This window comes from Microtus pennsylvanicus, chromosome 1 (assembly GCF_037038515.1).
Source record: "Microtus pennsylvanicus isolate mMicPen1 chromosome 1, mMicPen1.hap1, whole genome shotgun sequence".
NCBI classification, from domain to species: domain Eukaryota; kingdom Metazoa; phylum Chordata; class Mammalia; order Rodentia; family Cricetidae; genus Microtus; species Microtus pennsylvanicus.
In genome coordinates, this window is record NC_134579.1 from 211,955,097 (window position 1) to 211,977,782 (window position 22,686).

A 22,686-nucleotide genomic window follows, 5' to 3' on the forward strand; every position below is an offset into this window, starting at 1 on the left:
TTTGCATTAGTATAGATTTTGCTTTATTGATAGAGATTTAAGGTCAATTTTGTTATATGTATACATATTTCTGATATTTATTAAGGTATTGTGATTGTGTGGTTCACTTAAAAATGTAATATATATATAGGTTATCAATGGATAATCAATAATAGTCAAGCTTGTAGTCATGTTAGTTAAGATTTTCTAGATGTACATAGATATATTTTAGATAGGCATTCTTCATATTTTTCAAAGATTATATAATATGGCATTTTAAATGTTTTAATAACTTAGGGCTCTTCATGACAATGAGACACGTCTGCTCCTGGCAGCACCAATCTACTTCAGGAAGAAGATGGGCACCGAAGAGGATCCTTATGGAGTTTGATAGCCATTTGGGCAAGAAACTGCTCTTGCCTGGACTATTGCATAAACTGGACACAGAGAACCCGCAGAGAGAGGACTACTGAACTTGCCTAAAGGTGAGATGATCTTTCAGGGTTCCTGATCCATGAGAGTCTGCGAGACATTCTGCAGGACACAGCAGAAAGTGACTGAACTGTCTTTGAAATTTCCTGCTTCATGGAAATGTCTGCTGGATACTATGGGCCTGAAGGCTGAAGATGGATGCCCCAATGATACAGAGGAACTTTGGGTGACTGTCCAGGCAGTGAGATGTATCTGTCATTTCTAGAGTTTTGGATTTCTTGTTTGCTTAGGTAAAATTATATCCTTCTAGAGTCTTTGATGGAGTTGAAGAATGGTTAGTTATAGTTATAGTTTTCCTTAGTTATGATAAAAGATAAAATAGATATAAATATTGTAACTGTAATTCTTACTTGATAACTGTTTTGTTATATGTAATTTTACTATGTTAAAGTTAAAGCCTTTCTTTTTTGTTTAAACAGAAAAAGGGGAAATGGTGTGGGAGTGATTTCTTATTAATAAAGAAACTGCCTAGGCCCATTTGATAGGCCAACCCTTAGGTGGGTGGAGTAAACAGAACAGAATGCTCGGGGAAAGAAGCTGAGTCAGGAGTCGCCATGATTCTCCCTCCCGACACAGCCGCAGGTTAAGATCTTCCCTGGTAAGCCACCTCGTGGGCTACACAGATTATTAGAAATGGGTTAGGTCAATATGTAAGAGCTAGCCAATAAGAGGCTGGAACTAATGGGCCAAGCAGTGTTTAAAAGAATACAGCTTCCGTGTAATTATTTCAGGTATAAAGCTAGCCATGTGGGGGGCTGGGCGCCAGGAACATAGCCCGCTGCTCCAATTACAACACCATCATTTTACCAACTACAGGCATTTCTTCTTTGGGGGAGTTGTGGGCATAAAAACAAAGTGACAGCTCTACCCTAAATGACAAACTAAATAGAGTGTGTGCTAAATAAACCAAAACCCAGCCACTACGGACTTCTCGATGAAACTGACATGCATTCACGAAAACTATAACTCTCCTTCTATATATGTCAGAATATCATTTTGGATCTCAAAATGTGACATGATACAGATGATTTCTTCCATGAAATATTTATATGTATGGGACATATATGTCTATATAATTTTTCATATTTATAAATTTTGTTTTTATTCATAAACCACATGTCTCATGTGATTTCTAAACATAAATATTTATATAACTCCTTTATAAAATCTGACTTTTATGTGCTTGTTTTACAATTTATCATAAAACATGGCCTAAAAGAACTCTGACAGATTCCTTAAGAGCAATGTCCTACCTGCCAGTCCACCTCCTTGGTCCCTATTTGTTGTGGAATATTCCTTTACACTGTGTGAAGATATTTCACTGTGATTGGTTTAATAAAAAGCTAAATGACCAATAGCTAGGCAGGATTTGCAGTGCAGAGAGATGCTGGGAAGAAGGTGGAGTCACCAGTCAGATGCAGAGGAAGTAAGACATGTAGGAGATGAGGTAACAAGCCATGAGTCATGTGGTCACACATAAATTAATAGGAACGGGTCAATTTAAGTTGTAAGAGCTAGTTAGAAACAAGCCTAAGGTATCAGCTGAGCTTTCATAATTAATAAGTCTCCGTGTGGTGATTTGGGAACTGGCTGGTGGGACAGAGAAAGATCCGTCCGCTACACCCACTCCTCCTGTTCTTCTGATTAAGCCCTCTGTGGATTAGGTCATCCGCTCCTTCCCTGGCTCCTCTTCTCATCCTGCACGGCATCCTTTCACTGTCTTCTACGGCTGTCTCCTGCGGATGTCTCCACTCTTCCAGCCTCTGAGGCTTCATTTCCTTCCCTTCTCTCCTTCATGGCTCAATGTCCCTGAACCAATCCAGTATCTCTTGCCCAGACATTTGTCACTGAGTAGTTTACGTCCTCATCTATGGAGTGTTTCTGCAAAACTCTTTGGGAAGAGGAAAGCTTGATCCACAGTTATGACCCAGCCACAGAAGAAGTAAGATGTGACTGCCTCGCTGAATAAGGTTCTGAGCCATGTGGCTATCATAGACAAGAATAATGGGCTAATCTAAGTTATAAGAGTTGATAAGAAGCTTGAGCTAATGGGCCAATCAGTTTATAACTAATGAAGACCTCTGTGTGATTTCTTTGGGGCTAAATGGCCGTGGAAACCGGGCAGGACAGAAACCCCAACAACACAACTCAAACCCTCCTGACTCCAAGATGGCAGCTGCTGTCTTCCCTGCCCTGAAAGCTATTGCCGTTGTTACTGCCAGGAGTGCCCTATTCTTTAATCTTCTACTGTCTCTACTCACAGTAGGGGGTTCCCAATGGCTGGCCCAAGTGTCAGAGTCTAGGTATGCATACCACTGAGGGTGGAGATCAGGTCCATTTTGATTACACCATCATCTCTGAAACCAGAGGGGTAGTGCCCAGTTGAGACAAACACACAAAACCACATCTATGACACCAAGGACAGCCAGCTGCATTTGCACACAATGCGCCTTTGTTCTGGCACAGAGGTTTTTATGGGAAAAAATCTTTAAAGTAGAAAATAACCAGTGTTTGCTTTCTGTCCCTGGAACTGAAACATTTGAGTGGCACCTGTTTCACTGCCCAGGATGCCTAGTAAGTCAGAAGCCACACTGTCAAATGCCACTCCAGGAATGGCCTGGTAAGTCAGAAGCCACACTGTCAAATGCCACTCCAGGAATGGCCTGGTAAGTCAGAAGCCACACTGTCAAATGCCACTCCAGGAATGGCCTGGTAAGTCAGAAGCCACACTGTCAAATTCCACTCAGGAACATAAAATCAGACTGAGTTTGGAGCCCAGTTTCTTCACCAGAACTTAGCTTCTCCTCCCGGTCCTGTCTCACAGACAGACATCCCCATCCCTCCCAGCTGTGTCTCTGGCCCTGGCATTCAGTACCATCCTCGTAAAGCCTTCCTCCTTTGTCTTAACAATAGAATATTAGCACTTAACCTTCTTATTTCTATTCTTCTCCAAATTTTACAGATTTGCTAAAGTTATCTTTAAAAAATATAAGCATGACACCATTTCCTGGTGAAGGTCTGCCCTACTTGTCACCAGAAAATGTCAGTCTACACAAGACGGAACAAAACAATCTTTCCTACAGCTCAGGATGAGGGCTGAGGTAAAAGTAATTTTAGTCCGCATACATTTCTAATTAGTCTCCATGAAGTAGAAAATCCTTTGAAAGAACTGGTAGTTCTCCACCTAATCATTTGACAAGTGCAAGCCATCAAATGGACTCCTGTAGGTGTGTAGCAGACTAACCAAGCAATCCTTAAATTGCTTAGGCCTACTGGTAACTAGGCAGTAATTCCTATGATTAAAATCAGCATTTTTTTCTTTTTTGTTTTTTGAGACAGTGTTTCTCTATATAATAACCCTAGCTGTCTTGGAACTAGCTCTTGAAGATCCAGCTGACCTTGAACTCACAGAGACCCGCCTATTTCTGCCTCCTGAGTGTTGGGATTAAAGGCCTGGGGTGTGCCACCCAAAATTAGCATTTTCTAACCATACACAATGTACTAGAATGGTCTGAATAACCCATCAGAGACAATACTGGCGTATTCCTAGACCTTTTACAGACAGATAAAACCATAGTGTTTTATGACTTCATTGTCTGGATAATGCAGGCTGCGCTATGACCCTGGTGGATGCCATGTTTGCACACCGGTATTGGATTTTTATGATGTGACTGCCAATCGCAGCACGGTGGTTGCCTGTCCTGCATCTCTGGGCTCATGACTGTTTTAATATAATTCTCTTATGCTTAGCTGTCAGATCTTAAATCTTAAAGTATCATTTGTTCTTGGAGAGCCTCAGTTACCTTCATTTCTGGCTATGAAACCTCAGGCTATGAATGTTCCATACAATTTTCAAAAACAACATAACCAGATGTAGTTCTACAAAAACAAATAATACACTCTCACAGCTACCATAAGTGAACTCAGTTCAGCATTGTACAGGATGCTCCAAGTTCCTGTCCCACAGGGAAGTGTCTAAGCGTCTATGGAACCTTCCTAAAGGCGTCAGTGCAAAGGAGAAGAAGCCACACTTTGTTCCTCCCGTGGGTCACAATGGCTTCTGTTATAAATTTAAAGGACCTGTTGGGATGCTGTTGGATGCCAAGTGCTAAAATTGGCCGTGGTAAAGTGGCAGCTTGGTGGCCTTGTCTGTTTAAAAACTCAATGCTCTATGAGCATCTGTTTGCCCTCCCTTCATGTTATGTTTAGAGAAGATAAATGATTAGAAACAAAGAACCCAACAACAGATGGCAGTGCAAGAATTTGGCTTTGGTCGCTGGCTAACAGCACACTCAGCTCTACACATGCGGTCACTTTACCCGACAGGCTGGACTGGAGAAGGGGGCTGGCAGCAATGAAAAACCTGGAGAGCTGCTCCCTTTTTCCTCTTAGATGAAGTCCTGGGCAGAGCCCACAACTTTTCTGGGTGTTTAAAAATTACATAAAATAGCTGGGTGGTGGTGGCGCTCAGGAGGCAGAGGCAGGCGGATCATTGTGAGCTCAAGGCCAGCCTGGTCTACAGAGAGTTCCAGAAGAGGCTCCAAAGCTATAGAGAAACCCTGATTCAAAAAAACAAAAACAAAAACAAAAAACTATAATGTAAAATAAATAAATTGGACCCCCCACCTCTTCTGTGGCTGGAACCCCCCACTTCTCCATCAGCTAGCTGCAGGCAGGTGCTCGCTGCTTTTTCTCTTTCCACCTTATTGTAGATGCCTGTTGCTTCTGATGTCTCAGAAGCCAGAGGGCCAGAGTGGTGACCGCACAACCTTGCTGCTTCCTCTCAAAGGGAACTGTTGGAAGTTCCTGCCTTGTACTGCCCCCTCCTGTGGGGAGGCGCTGTCAGCCTGCAGCGGCAGAAGGCAGGGCAGGGTGAGGCTTGTTCGGCTCTTGCCAGTGTTCTGTGCAGTGTCCAAGCACAGCTCTGTGTCTTTTGGCATCCCGAGCCTTGGCTCCTGGTGGGGGCTGGCTGAGGTTCTTTCGATGCCATACACCAATGGGAAGAACACTGCTCTGTCCCTTTGGCTACCAGTGCTGCTGAACTAACTGGGTGCTGCAGCACGGCTGACCACTTGGCACAGCAGCCTGCTCCGCCGTAGTGCCCAAGCTGGTTTCTGAGAGGTGCCCAGGCCAGCAGGGACTGTGGGAAATAGGAGGTAGCTGTGCAGTGGCTGCTGGACCACGGCGGCTAGTACTCCTTACCTAGTATCTAAACACCTTGTTTACTATTGGCCAGCAAGCACTGTGTGCTTTGCAATAAACCTGCTCAAGGGCAATTAGCTCCAACTGTGGGAGCTTAGGTCGGACTCTGGAGCACTGCCCTCGCAGCCTCTGCTGCCTGAACATGGTGCAACACACAGCACCTCCCGTACAGGCTGCACCCTGCTCTTCCGTCTCCTCCCCTGCTGCCTCGGGAAGCCAATGCCTTCTTGTAGGTCAGGCAGCACGAAGCACATGGCCACATGCTGCTTGGCCTCTGGAACCCTGCTTCTTTCGAGAAGGAAGTCCCACCTAAACACCTGGAGCATACCGCACCGGACTGAGAACCCAGCAGCGGTACGCAGGCTCCTTTACAGCATGGAGCAACTTGGCTCATCCCAGCAAGGTGACTAAAAAGGAAGGCACATGATAACCGAAAATTATCTTTGAAGAATTTTAAGATGTGAGTAATCTCTAAAATAAATTGTTAGTAGTCATAGTTTTAGTATTGAGGTGAGGTCTCATATAGCTCATTAGAGGAGGATGACCTTGGACTTCTGATCCTCTACTCCGCCCATTTTATCCAGTGTGTGTGGGGGGTGGGGGGGATGAAACCCAGGGCTAAGGCCTGCTATGCAAGGACTCTGCTGACTGAGCCGCATCCCCAGTCCCTGAAATAATGTGTTAGTGACCCATCCCAGAAAGAAGCAGAAAACAGATTTGGGGAGAATCGGTCATTGGAAAGACTTGAAAACCAGGCTGACATGACAGAATTACGCATTCTATGAAACAGTAAGTGAACGGAAAGGTCATTTGAGCAGCTAAACATGAGACTTGTGAAATGAAGTAAGCCAGGCGCCCATGTGATCTGCAAATCAAGGGACTAGAAAAACACAGGAAACAAATGAACTGGGCTTGATAGGATTGAAGTCTGGCCACACTAAGGTCAGCATCACCTGGCTAACCCTCCTTTCATTTATTCAGTCAACAAATACTGTAGATCCCTGTGGATGCTGAGAATTCACACACAATGTACCTCAAGGGCCTCACAGATTAGTGAAACTGGTGAACACTGGCTGTAAATGTCCATATCATTGTGGAACATGACAGACTGTCTGCCTGCTGGGCGTGGACTGCAGGCCCTGAAACTGAGCAGGCCACACTCATCCTGTCAAGATGCTATCCAAGAATGCTCTGCGGCAGCCCATTCTCAGGGTCTCTGAGAAGCCAGCTGTGTTCAGCTTCAGTGACACGGTAGTGTCCACTAACGGGAGAATGGCTACCGACTGCTTCTTGTGATTATACATGGTCATTCCGCGGGCCCACTATGACCAAGCAACCTCCATTGTGATGACAGAATGTTCTGGTGGAATATAGAAGGCCCCTCCATTCTACAAGTGGTTTCATTCTTGGTTCTGTATAACTGAGTTGACCATAATGAAGCCATTCTCAGCTACGCTTAGCCAATGGTTTGTAAGACTCCCAAGTCACTGATGTCAAATGGACTGGACTAGCCGTGGCAGTTCTTGATGACAAGGCCACTTCACACGCAGGGCCAGTCATGGGTGTGTCTACCCTGCCATGTTGAATAGGATCAACATCAGTGATGAGGGGGAAAAAATCCAGGAACACGGAAGAAGGCTGGACAGGCCTGAATACACCATTTGAGGTGCTCTTTGCCAAATGAGAACAGAGCCCTTGCTTAAAGATGAAGAACTTTAAGACTATGACACAGAAAATCAAGTCTTGTTGGGAACCTTGTGAGTACTGGTTTCTGTGTGGCTCTGAAGGTCACATAACTTGAGGCTAGCTCTCTGAGCTGTGTGACAAAAAGTAAAGGAAGTGGCCACTGTGGGCGACCATCAATAGGAAAGCAAATGTGAAACAGGACACCCGCAAGTCACAGAGTTGGACCCACAGGTAACAATTAGAGTCAATTGATGGAACAGGCCCTGTGGCCCATGGTCTGCCTGGTGGTGCTGCTTTAGATCTATGAAGGCCTAGATGATGGGACGTCTAGGAATGAGGCACGCTTTGGATGTGGGACTGGACGTAGGTCAGAGTGGACTTATCCCGAACTTGTCTCCTGCAGATCGGCCTTCCAGAGATGGGGCTGGCCTCGTGGCCTGTGATCACAAGGGTCCAGCCTCTGTAGCCAAGGGCTTAAGACAGTGAAGCAAATCCTGGTAGAATTCGCTGGAAACCTTGACCCACCTATGTTATACAGCTATAGCAATAAGCTTCGTTGTCCCAAGACCTGACTATGCTAAAGAAGGCATGGTACTTCTATCTGCGGTAGGTCATGTCCACTGAAGGCTGCAGGACCAGTGTCCCTCTCCTGGAATCACTAAGGCCAGCTCTGCTCAGCCACAGTCAGTCACTGACTGTGCACAGAGGGGAACTGTCCTTGCATCTACTCTTTTCTTCATGAGTTTTCCTCCTTCCCGTGAGCAACGTGTGGGGTGCTGGATGCTGGAGCCCGGAGAAGGCTTCGCGGAGTAGCGACCCTTGAGCTCAGTTTGTTTAGCGCACAAATGTGTCTCAGCTCCAGAATACCCATTGGTAATTCAATGCTGAGATATTTTATTCTTGACTTCATTTTTGCTTTACTTCATCAGAGACATTTCACAGACATGTTTAAAAGCTGCCATTGCTAGTTCCAGGAGCTGGTACATCTTGGCCTAGGATGCAGTTTTCTCTTTAGAATATGTTCTCTTTTTTTCTATGACAGGTAAGTTGAGTTTTATTGACATATTTAATTACATATTTATGGGAGGTGGTGTGATAACTGATATATGTATGTGATCTGTAATGATCAAATTAATAATTAGCATTTCTATATCCTCACATTTGTCACACATTTCTGTTGGAAGCCTTTAACTTCCTTTCACTTATTTTTTTAAATAAATATTTTATTATTTGCATGCTCCTTTATTTACAAATGTCTAATGATCTGTTACAATCTATAATCTCCCAACTGTGCTCTGCTTGGAACACTAAATACAGCTGTAGCTTTGTGCTCAATAGCTAACTTTTTTCTTCTGCCCCTTTATCCTTCCCACCCTCCAGTAACCACTCTGAGGGTTTCTATATTTAGATTAAAAATTCAGCTTCTAGATGATGAAGACGTGTATGCATCTTTCTGTGCCTGGTTTCATGTAACGTGGTGTTTCCATACCACCCACGTTGCTACAAATGACAGAATCTGTTTGGCTGCATACTACAGCATTATATACATCTATATCCTATTTTAAAAGTCCATCCGTCCGTCAGTGGACCCCTAGGCTGGCTTGGCATCTTGTCTCCTGTGAGCAGCGCCATGAATACTGAGTGTCTGATTGCTGGCTTATCAGTAGTCCCATTTGTTCTAAGGATCCACATACTCTTTCCATGGTGTCTGCTGCAGTTTACCATCTCAGCAACAGTGCGCAAGGGCTCCCCTCCCTCCTTTGCCGGCATTTATCTTTGTCTTGCATCTTCAATACGGTCCGGGAAACGCTGCACATGCTCTGTGGTTGAGGGGTGTGCTCGATGATATCGAAGGTTAATAGTCCATAAAGGAGTTCACACCAGACACTTTCTTGATCTTCCGCTAAGTTATATTGTCCACTATTCAGAGTAGGGGTAAAAATAAACATCCGAAAATAGTGAAAGATTAAAAAAACTTCAATGACAAAAAGAAAGGTGTTTGACATTTCTCATTCTTGGATTTGAGAGTTTAATTCTCACACACTCATAGGTGCAAACACATTTTAAGTGTTGTGCTTTCCTCATGGAAGAATTAGCATCCTCAGATGGTTTCTTTCTCGTTACTCTTAGTCTTCAAGTCAATGCTGTGCCTGACCATTCAGTTCGGCACAGGCCATGCAGAAGGCCTGCTCTTCAGGAGCTGGAAGTGCTCTTTAAGGAGGTGCTAGAAACTTTCGGAGGGGCCCTTCATTGGAAGGAGTACATCACCGGGAAGGCATGCCTTGGAGGGCCGTGGTCTGGTTCTAAGATCCTTCCTCCTCTTCTCTCTGGTTTTCCTGGCAGCCATGAGGTGAGAAGCCTGTGTTCTCTGCTATTTACCACATCTCACTTCAGGTCCACACAATGGACTCACGTGACTGTAGACTAAAACCTCTAAAACTGTAACCCAAATAAGCATGTGCTCCAACTAACTGCCGCCCGTGCCTGTCCCAGCAGCGGGGTCCGAGTGTGGTCTATGTCTCGCCGGCAAGAGCCTCTCCAGCTCTGGTGTGGCCTCAGTTTTCGTCTTGATTTCCAGACTTTTACTTTCGGCTTATTTGTGTCGTTGAATCCCGGGCTTTCCTAGGCGCACCTTAAACAGAGACTCCCCAACTGTGTTAAGTTGTAGCTCTTGCAGACAGTAGACGGTTGGACCATTTTAGTTTATACTCTGCTAGCTGTTGCCTCCTGACCGCTGGGTGTTTAAACCATTTAATGTAATTGCTTATAAGACATCCTCTGCCTTTTTGTCCTTTTTCTCACAGGTCTTAAGTATTTTTGTGCTTCTATTCCTCCATTATTACCCCATTTTTTCTTTAAATGCATGTCTTCAACTACACAATATAATACTTTTGTTCCTTTTTATTATTCTCTTTAAAAGTTATTTTCTTAGTGGCTGCTTTGGGGATTACAGTTCACTTTTTAATTGAATGTAATCTACTTCAAATTAATACAGGCTTAATTTTAATAGTATAAGAACACTTCCCTCTAGTATCATCCCGTTTCTCTGCCTTTGTATCGCTAATCTGAAAATTACATCTTGATACAGTAGGAGCCGGCTGGTAGTTTTATAATGACCACTATGATGCAGTTTCTTCTCTCTCTCTCTTTTGTTTTTTGGAGACAGGGTTTCTTTGTCTAACAACTTTGAAGCCTGTCCTGGAACTAGCTATTGTAGACCAGGCTGGCCTCAAACTCACAGAGATCTTCCTGCCTCTACCTCCCGAGTGCTGGGATTAAAGGTGTGCGCCACCACTGCCTGACCTTTTTTTTTTCAATTTTTATAATATATATGTTTTTGTTGATGCTCTTTATTTGTGTGATCTGAGTTATCTTTCCCTTCAGCATTTAGTAGTTCCTGTATGATAGAGTTACTCGGCATAGCTCTTTTGTGTACAATGAGTCTATGAGGTGTGTTAAGACTGATTAGTTTTTTTACTCTCTGGCAATGTCTTAGTTTTTGATCATTTTGAAGTGTCTCACTGCCTTCTGACCCCCATAGTGTCCGTATGTTGTAAAGTTAGTTGCTAATCTGAGAACACATGCACATGATGGATCATGTTTGTCCTGCTACCGCCGTGAGTTCCTTCTTCTCTTGGAAGGCTTCGGCACATCCCGTGTAGATGTCTTTATTCTCTGGAGAGTTCACTGAGTCTCTTGGATGTGGAAACCCAGTATCTTCCATCATGTGTTATTTTTTAGTCATGCGTCTTCAAATCCTCTTCTGGACTCTTTCTCTTCTTTCCATCTGGTATTCCCTGTGCACATCCTGGTACACCTGACAGCTTTGCACAGGTCTCCAGGGCTCTGTGCACACCCTGGTACACCTGACAGCTCTGCACAGGTCTCCAGGGCTCTGTGCACACCCTGGTACACCTGACAGCTCTGCACAGGTCTCCAGGGCTCTGTGCACACCCTGCTATGCCTGACAGCTCTGCACAGGTCTTCAAGGCTTTGTGCACACTCTGGTATGCCTGAGATGGCTTTTCACAGGTTTCTGGGGCTCTGTGCACACCCTGGTATGTCTGACAACTTTGTACAAATCTTCAAAGCTCGTTTTGTTTTCCTTCACTCATCTTTGCCCCTGTTCCTCAGAGTGGATTTATTTTATGTGACTTAATTTCAGTTTCCGGGATTCTTTCTTCTGCAGAGTAAACCTGCTTTGGAAGTCCTGGAAAGAGGTTTTCATTTCAGTAACTGTACTGTACTTTTTGAACATCAGAATTCCCACTTGGTTCTTCTTGGTTTTGACTCCTATTTTTTTCTTAAGATTTCAGTTTTACTTTCTGCATATGGGTGTTTTGCTTAGATTTCTGTCTGTGCACCACATATGTGCCTGGTGTCTGAAGAGGCCAGAAGACAGTGTCAGATCCCCTGGGATTGATGCTGCAGACTACTGTGAGCCACCATGCGATGACTAGGTTCTGAACAGTGTTCCTCTAAAGAGCAGCAAGTGTTCTTACCTCTGAGCCATCTCTCCAGCACCACTGCTTCTGACTGCCCACTGATTTTGCTATTTGATAAGACCGCAGGCTCAAACTTCAGTTCTGGACATTTTTGTTTCAGCTCTTTGAACATGTAGATGACTCAAGTATTTTTTTTCTGGTAATCTGAAAATCTGGACTTTCTCACACAGCTTCTGCAGACTGCCCAATATACTTTCTGATTTTTGTATGTTTTGTGATTTTTTTGGGGGTAAGTACTGGACATTTTGAGTAAATAGAAGATAGATTCTTGTTCTACTTCTACTTTGAGTTTTTGTTGTGGTTTTTATATTATATTTTATTTATATTATAATAACCTTCCAGCAAAAATACTGTTAAATTCTCTTCTCTGTCATTTCCGACCACTAGTCTGTTGAGTAAAGTTAGTGGGTCAGCAATTAGAATACATATTAACAATGTTTCTTTAAGAAAACATTTTGTGTGGGGGCAGGGTACATGCTACTGTGCCTAAGGAAGGCCAGAAGACAACATTCTGGAGTCAGTATTCTCCCTCCTCTATGTGGGTCTTGGTGCAAGTGGCTTTGCCCACCACGCTGTCTGGCTGATCCTAGAGACTTGAGTGAATCACTGTCTTCCACCCTTTGCTGAGAGGCTCTGTATGGGTTGGGGTCTGCCTTCAATTCCTACTTGTATCAAGGTCAGTCAGAGATGAGTGATCCATGCCATCTCAAGTCTTCCCTGGACATGCACACTGTCACCCTACAAACAGATTACCAGGAATTTACGGGGTTTCAAAGCTCCCCATGGCCTTCACATCCACCTATTCTTTATCCTCCTCTTCCTCTCCTGCTGCTGTCTCCATCTTAGGTAAATGTCACACTCACTCCTGGTCTAAACTATTGAACAACAATGTCCCGGTGTTAGGACCTTTGTTAATAAGCAAACTCTGAGTCAAATCAAATAAAGTCAGGCCCTAACAATGGGCTCTTCCAAGGAGCTGACCCGAAGTCAAATAGTGACAAGTGTCTTTGGAATGTGGCTTTCAGGGACACTGAGTCTATTTTGCACCCTTCAGTGGCTGCTAGGCTACTTCTTGTGTTAGCGGCTATGGTATGTATGAGTCCACTGGTCTCCATGGCCATGGAGCTGAAACAAGACTGAGACAGGACAAACGCCATGGAGTTTGCTGTTCTGAGAGCTGCTGCTTCCAATAACAAGCAGGTTTTGTTGCTGCAAGTCTTTGTTTAAAGTCCAGACTTTCAAACATGCTGATCTGGGTAATTTTTGCCTGCTGCCCCTACTGCGTTTGTGGAGGAGCAGTTTTGAGAAGTCTTTATTTTACCATTTGAGGTGGTGGTGTGTTCCCTTCTATATAAGCTAATTCCTGCACTGTTCCCTTAATATAATGGTATGTTTAGGATGAACCGAAGAATGTTTTTTTTCTAGATTTATTTATTTATTATGTATACACTATTCTGCTTAGATGCTTACAGTCAGGAAGAGGGCACCAGATCTCATTACAGATGGTTGTGAGCCACCATGTGGTTGCTGGGAATTGAACTCAGGACCTCTGGAAGAGCAGCCAGTGCTCTTAACCTCTGAGCCATCTCCCCAGCCCCGGAAGAATGTTTTATTTTAGCCTAGACTGCTATACTTTAGGAGACATCTTTCTATGCCTTTTCTCTTATGACTATTAGCTCTATGGGTATTCTCATAGCAATAAGGTAACCTTATATGTCACCTTTGAGGAAGAGACCTGGTCAGTTTCTCTCATCAACTTAGACCATGAAACCTAACATAGACAAGTTCAACAGAACCACCATATATGGGTTGCCCATGCATGCTTAAGCATTGCCAAGGACATTAATTTTTTTCATTTTCATATGTCACCTTTAACTTGCTGTGGAGTTATTTACCAAAATTAAAATGGTTAGTATATGTTAAGAGTAGACATCAGGGTTCAAGGCACTCTGTGGTGTGTGGACTCTGTGGTGCTGCAGTTACTCAGAATCATTCGGACCATCTCCCTGTGCTCTAAAACAGTGCTCCCAGCCTTTCTAGTGCTGTGCCCCTTAATACAGTTCCTCATGTTGTGATGACCCCAGCCATAAAATTAGTTTTGTTGGTACTTCATAATTGCAATTTTGCTTCTGTTATCAATTGTAAAATAAATATCTGTGTTTTCCATTGGTCTTAGGAGATCCCCGTGAAAGGGCTGTTTGACCTCACAGGTTGAGAAGCACTGTTCTAGAAGATGTGTGTGTGTGTACTGGAGATAGACGGTGTTCACTGTTCTAGACGTGTGTGTATGTACTGGAGATAGACAGTATTCACTGTTCTAGAAGATGTGTTTGTATGTACTGGAGAAAGACAGTGTTCACTGTTCTAGAAGATGTGTGTTTGTATGTACTGGAGATAGACGGTGTTCACTGTTCTAGAAGATGTGTTTGTATGTACTGGAGATAGAGGATGTTCACTGTTCTAGAAGATGTGTTTGTATGTACTGGAGATAGACGGTGTTCACTGTTCTAGAAGATGTGTTTGTATGTACTGGAGATAGAGGGTGTTCACTGTTCTAGAAGATGTGTGTGTATGTACTGGAGGTAGACGGTGTTCACTGTTCTAGAAGATGTGTTTGTATGTACTGGAGGTAGACGGTGTTCACTGTTCTAGAAGATGTGTTTGTATGTACTGGAGATAGAGGGTGTTCACTGTTCTAGAAGATGTGTGTGTATGTACTGGAGATAGACGGTGTTCACTGTTCTAGAAGATGTGTTTGTATGTACTGGAGATAGATGGTGTTCACTGTTCTAGAAGACGTGTTTGTATGTACTGGAGATAGACGGTGTTCACTGTTCTAGAAGATGTGTTTGTATGTACTGGAGATAGATGGTGTTCACTGTTCTAGAAGATGTGTGTGTATGTACTGGAGATAGAGGATGTTCACTGTTCTAGAAGATGTGTTTGTATGTACTGGAGATAGACGGTGTTCACTGTTCTAGAAGATGTGTTTGTATGTACTGGAGATAGACGGTGTTCACTGTTCTAGAAGATGTGTGTGTATGTACTGGAGATAGACGGTGTTCACTGTTCTAGAAGATGTGTTTGTATGTACTGGAGATAGACGGTGTTCACTGTTCTAGAAGATGTGTTTGTATGTACTGGAGATAGACGGTGTTTACTGGTGCTATCTAAATCATGGGGTTAAGAGTCCTATGTGCTCCTTAGCATGTTCGGTCACAGCTGCAACAGCAGATGAGCAAGGACGCAGGAGGAACCTGAGTCAACGGAAGCTCACAGTAGCAGCTGCAGAGCAGGGGATGAGAGGTTGGAAAGCGGTGCCTATGAGGACAACCTAGAATGGCAGTTCACCCAGGGAATGCTTAGGGAAAAGAGAGACACTTCCTGGGGTGTACGACTGTGCTTGGTGATAAGAAAGTTCTGTCCCCTGCCCTAGTCATGCTCCGTGACAACCAAAGTTAGCAATGCAACAGAACCTATGTAGAGGTCAGGTGACAACTCCCGGGAGTCATCCCTGTGCTCCTACTCTGTGGGTCCCCAAGCTTGAACTTGAGTGTCAGGCTTGGTGGCAGTTGCCGTTACCTCGCTCTGGGATAGCTTTAGTTTTGGTAAACAAACAGTCCCAAAGACAAATGTCGAGAGCAAGTCATTGACAAGGCATTTACACTGCCTGGGCTGGGGAGACAGACTGTTCCTAGCTCATGGAGTAAAGCTCCCGCATATTTACAGTGGATAAAGCAAGGTTAGGGCCATGAGGTCACTTAGCATGTGACGGTGCTGACACTCTACATTCGATCCCTAGGATGCTCATGGTGAAAGGGGACAACTGACTCCTAGAGTGACCCTCTGACCTCACAGGCGGAGCTGGTAATTAAAAAGAGTAGCTAGCTGGATGTTGGTGGTGCACGCCTTGAATCCCAGCACTCGGGAGGCAGAGACAGGTGGATCTCTGTGAGTTTGAGGCCAGCCTGGTCTACAGAGCAAGTTCCAGGACAGGCTCCAAAACTACACAGAGAAACCCTGTTTTGGAGGGGGAAAAAAGTAGCAGATAAGACGTATCTCTTATGTATCCAGACTGAGGTGAAGACTGAAGGTAGTGAGTACAGACGCCCAATCTAAAATAACCATTTTAAGGGTCTGGCACCCCAACAAAGTAGGCAGACAATGTTGAAGCAAGATAACTACTCAGAGGGAGTCTGGACCTCCAAGGACTGCAATACATTTTTACATGCTTTCCCACAAGTTATTGAATCAGCACACAAAACATTGACATTTCTAACATCTATGTCATTATACATGGTTCTTACTCACACTCCCCTTCCCACACTCTCCTCCCAGTCCCTCTCTCCCCTTCTCTCTTCTCCTTTCACCTCACATCAATCGCTCTTTCTTCACCCCCACCTTCCTTACACCACGTCCCCACCCCTCAGTTCTTTCCTACCTTACACACACAGCCACACACACAGATACACACACAGATACACACACAGCCACACACACAGATACACACACAGCCACACACACAGATACACACACAGCCACACACACAGATACACACACAGATACACACACAGATACACACACAGCCACACACACAGATACATACACAGCCACACACAGATACACAGATACACACAGATACACACAGATACACACACAGATACACACAGCCACATACAGATACACACACAGCCACACACAGATACACACACAGCCACACACACAGATACACACACAGCCACACACAGATACACACACAGCCACACACACAGATACACACACAGATACACACACAGATACACACAGCCACATACAGATACACACACAGCCACACACACAGATACACACACAGCCACACACACAGATACACACACAGCCACACACACAGATACACACACAGATACACACACAGATACACACACAGCCACACACACAGATACATACACAGCCACACACAGATACACAGATACACACAGATACACACAGATACACACACAGATACACACAGCCACATACAGATACACACACAGCCACACACACAGATACACACACAGCCACACACAGATACACACACAGCCACACACACAGATACACACACAGCCACACACAGACACACACACAGCCACACACACAGATACACACACAGATACACACACAGATACACACAGCCACATACAGATACACACACAGCCACACACACAGATACACACACAGCCACACACACAGATACACACACAGCCACACACACAGATACACACAGCCACACACACAGATACACACACAGCCACACACACAGCCACACACACAGCCACACACACAGCCACACACACAGCCACACACACAGATACACACACAGCCACATACAGATACACACAGCCACACACACAGATACACACACAGCCACACACACAGATACACACACAGATACACACAGCCACACACACAGATACACACACAGCCACACACACAGATACACACACAGATACACACACAGCCACACACAGATACACACACAGATACACACACAGATACACACAGCCACATACAGATACACACACAGCCACACACACAGATACACACACAGCCACACACACAGATACACACACAGCCACACACACAGATACACACAGCCACACACACAGATACACACACAGCCACACACACAGATACACACACAGCCACACACACAGATACACACACAGCCACACACACAGCCACACACACAGCCACACACACAGATACACACACAGCCACACACACAGCCACACACACAGCCACACACACAGATACACACACAGCCACATACAGATACACACAGCCACACACACAGATACACACACAGCCACACACACAGATACACACACAGATACACACAGCCACACACACAGATACACACACAGCCACACACACAGATACACACACAGCCACACACACAGATACACACACAGCCACACACACAGATACACACACAGATACACACACAGCCACACACACAGATACACACACAGCCACACACATAGCCACACACAGAGATACACACACAGCCACACACAGATACACACACAGATACACACAGCCACACACACAGCCACACACACAGCCACACACACAGATACACACACAGCCACACACACAGCCACACACACAGATACACACACAGCCACACACACAGCCACACACACAGATACACACACAGATACACACACAGCCACACACACAGATACACACACAGATACACACACAGATACACACAGCCACACACACAGCCACACACACAGCCACACACACAGATACACACAGATACACACACAGATACACACACAGATACACTCACAGATACACACACAGCCACACACACAGATACACACACAGCCACACACACAGATACACACACAGCCACACACACAGATACACACATCCACACACACAGATACACACACAGCCACACACACAGCCACACACAAGCCACACACACAGATACACACACAGATACACACACAGATACACACAGATACACACACAGATACACACACAGATACACACACAGATACACACACAGCCACACACACAGATACACACACAGATACACACACAGCCACACACAGATACACACACAGATACACACAGATACACACAGATACACACACAGATACACATAGCCACACACACAGATACACACACAGCCACACACACAGATACACACAGATACACACAGCCACACACACAGATACACACACAGATACACACAGATACATACAGCCACACACAGATACACACACAGATACACACAGCCACACACACAGATACACACACAGATACACACAGATACACACACAGATACACACAGCCACACACAGATACACACACAGATACACACAGCCACACACACAGATACACACACAGCCACACACACAGATACACACACAGCCACACACACAGATACACACATCCACACACACAGATACACACAGCCACACACACAGATACACACACAGATACACACACAGCCACACACAGATACACACAGCCACACACACAGATACACACAGCCACACACACAGATACACACACAGATACACACACAGATACACACACAGCCACACACACAGATACACACAGCCACACACACAGATACACACAGCCACACACACAGATACACACACAGCCACACACACAGATACACACACAGATACACACACAGCCACACACACAGCCACACACACAGATACACACACAGCCACATACAGATACACACAGCCACACACACAGATACACACACAGATACACACACAGCCACATACAGCCACACAAACACATCTATACACACACAAATTTAAAGCTAAAGTCTACATGTAAGAGAAAAATTTGGCACCTGTCTTTCTGAGTCTGTCTTATTTTGCTCAACATAACTATAATAACAGCTGTGTCCCTTTTCCTACCGGTGCGAAGATTCCATTCCTCTCTAGGGCTGAATAATGTGGCACAAATACACAATGAAATTTATGTGCATACCAAGCTTTCTGATGGCCATTAAATTACACATGAAGTTGAGCTCAAGTTCACTTTGACACAGGGCTTTACTGACCCCTAGTGGCAAATATGATTATTAATATACTCTAAAGTTTATTTTCTAAACCATGCATCACTATACTGACAAATACTTGTTTTGAACTCGACTTTCAGCAATGAGTTAAAATTGCCAGACTCTGGTTAGATCTGGGCAGTACTGTTTAGAAAGGACATGTTGGCTTTGGTTCCATCAATGGCAGATGAAGCCAGCTCAGGCCATCGCAGAGTGCCTTCACATTAGATATGGTAAGGAAAAAGGCCAAGGCTACTTAGCTATAAATACATACAAACAAAAGAGTAAAGAATAATATGTCACACTTTGTTTAGGGGACAGAACATATGGAATCAAAATTAGATAAAACTGGCTGATGTGTTTGATGTTATTGCCAGCATAAGAAAATGAACCTTTGCTGGGGTAGAAGACATAGGTCCCATTAACATTTTGATCTAGTATAAAAAGACCCCTTTCCCAACTGACCCCTCATTGTGACTTTAAAAGAAATCACATGCTTCAAATGCTCTTTTTCTACATAATTTAAAAATTTAATAACCGCCAATAAATGAGTTCTTTTCCCAGTTTTACAAAGGAAAGTCCTCCTCGGAGGTGAGGGTTGGTTCCTTGCAGGTGCAGGTTCCAGCCCAGAAGGTCTGGCTTGAGCCAGTTTGCACCCTGCAAGTTTTTGGAGGGACTTGCAGGCCACGTTAGTCCCCCTCACATGGCTCAAACCTAATAGCTGAATAGAAGAAAATGGCATTCTAGCTTTGGTCTGTTTAGTAATATGGGAATCAATGCCAAGATTGTAATCTCTGCATGCTGGTCACACGTCCATCACTTCCCTGTCATCTCAGTGCTAGCTGAGACAGCAGGAAGGACAGATTCAGGGAAGAAGTATTACCAAATGGTGGTGAACAGGTGGAGATGAAGGTGTCTGCACATCCAGCCATCTGTGCAGCTGCTTGTGGTTGTGGTGAGTCTTCAGACACACATTTTCACAATGACCTGTATGTGCCTGAAGGAACGCTGCATAAACTTGATGAAAATGCAAACTTTTCACTTAAAACTCTTGTTACCAGGGGTTGGAGAGATGGCTCAGAGGTTAAGAGCACTAACTGCTCTTCCAGAGGTCCTGAGTTCAACTCCCAGCATCTACATGGTGGCTCACAACCACTGCAATGAGAGTTGGTGCCCTCTTCTGGTCTGCAGGGACATATGCAGGTAGAACACTGTATATACATAATAAATAAATAAAAATGAAAAAAATTCTTGCTTCCAGATAATAATATTGGTTTCTTTTTCTCTCCGGTACAATACCTGACTTCTCACTTACCTTTGTCTCTTTAGGGTGGAGCAGTCTGGGACAAGGCTAAACCCATCTCAGTGTGGGGTCTCTGGATTTACATGTATTTCAATAAGTCATGGAATTATACAACATACATTGTATGTCTAGCACATATCTGAAAAATGGTCAAAGCACATGGCTGAGGAAGTCCTAAGCCCTAGCAGGGACTGATTACTGTTTAGTTAAATTGGCACAGCTTAATCCGTCTTCTAAAGCCCTTTGTTTATACCTGCAGACAAGATAAAGGGTAGTCTTAGCTTTATCAGAGAAGTCTCTCTTGGCAGTGAATAAAGAAACCCATGGCATTTCATTTGCATTTTAATAGTAAAGCTTGCCTGAAGATCAGAAAAGTAAAACAGCCACACTGGCCAGTCTTAGAGACCAGGCAGCAGTGACACACACCTTTAATCCCAGCAGCCACACTAGCTTATCATAGAAACCAGGCGATAGTGGTGCATGCCATTAATCCCAGAATGAGAGGAATATAAAACGGGAGGAGACAGCCCTCAATCTCAGGCTCTTGCTGAGATTCCTGGAGAGAGGATCTCCATTGACCTTGACCTTACCTGAGGTTGAGGTAAGAGCCAGTGGCTGGCTGTTTTGCCTCTCTGACCTTCAGGTTGAACCCCAATTTCTGTCTCTGAGTTTTTATTAACCATGCTTCAATGGTTACTCAAGCTGCTGAGAATAGCTGATGGTCGGGAGGTCAGCCCTACACAGGTATTTTATGCCTCCCCTGAAGAGCCACTATAGAAGAGAGGGCAGAAAGACTGTGAGAGCCAGAAGACAGACAGGGGCTATGAAAAGCATCTTCTGACTACAGCACAGCTACTGTAATCCTGAACTTACAGCTGCACACTAGCCCTGTCAACAGTCGGGCTCTGGTGGCAGGCAGCCCTGTAGCTCCCTACACTTGTCGCCTGTGGCAATGGCGAATCACTCCACAGTCGTAGCTCTGGGTCCTCACTTTTATCATGTGTTAGACTGTCACCTCTATGGTCTGTATCTCCTGCTTGGGGCCTAACACACAGCAGACGCTCGATCATGTCCGCGGCTGACTAAACTAAAGGAAGATGGAAATATAAACATGATCACACGATTCTGGAAGTTTCCATGAGGCTTAGACGGTATTGTGAAAATACACAGGCAACTGGGGACACTCATTTCATATTTGTAATCACATACACTTCCTTGCACTGGTCTACAGAAATTACAGTGCAAATGTAAATAAGTCACACCGTTTCAAAGAACTGCAGATTCTATCTACTCCAGCATTTTAAGGTTTGACCAATGCCTGACTGCCTGATGACTTACAAGGCTTCAGCCATTGCCAGTAGTAGTTAAGACTATGATGAAGTAATTGTGCTTTTCACTACTGCAGGGAGTGGTGCTCATGAGCTAAGAGCTGAGTGTGACTTCCCTATGTGCACTACAGCAATCTACAGTCTCCAATACCTTGCCACATTTTAAAGAGACAGGCAATTTATGTAAACTAGTATGAAAAGAAGACATAGTATTCAGCAAAGACTAAAATGCAAACAACACATTTATTAGTTACAGAGCAAAAGCCTGGACTCTCTAATGTTGAAACATGAAGAGACCTAAACAATCCATACAATGAAGGCCTGGGCACTTCCAGCCAGCTGACAGCAGAGACTGTGTGTGGAGGGAGAGATGGGCTTTGATTTTACTGGTGCTGCCGGGACATTTTCTACAGACGAAATGCGAGGGGAAAGCAAGAATGAAACCAGTCGAGAGCAGTCAGTAAGCCTTGGTTAAATACTGAAGGTGGAGGGGGTGGTGGTTAATTTTACATAAACTAGGATTGGATTTCTGCTCCTCACAGGGAGGATGCACCTCAGCCTTGAGGAATACTCAGGGATTCTTCACAAAGTGTGTGGGGTAGTTTCCTG

The 22,686-nt window shown here is 44.5% G+C and overlaps 1 protein-coding gene across 3 annotated transcripts in view; it reads right to left on the reverse strand.

Moving 5' to 3' along the window:
• The window catches only part of Rsph3 (radial spoke head 3), a 47,354-nt gene that overhangs the window by 2,895 nt on the left and 21,773 nt on the right, over positions 1 to 22,686 (reverse strand). The window contains exon 9 of one of the 3 annotated variants that reach the window (XM_075950651.1): positions 22,538 to 22,683. The exons of the other annotated variants lie outside the window; for them this stretch is intronic. Coding sequence (XP_075806766.1) covers positions 22,660 to 22,683 — 24 coding nt within the window. The 3' untranslated portion in view covers positions 22,538 to 22,659. Of the gene's footprint in view, positions 1 to 22,537; positions 22,684 to 22,686 lie in introns of those variants that run through there. 3 annotated transcript variants of the gene reach the window in all.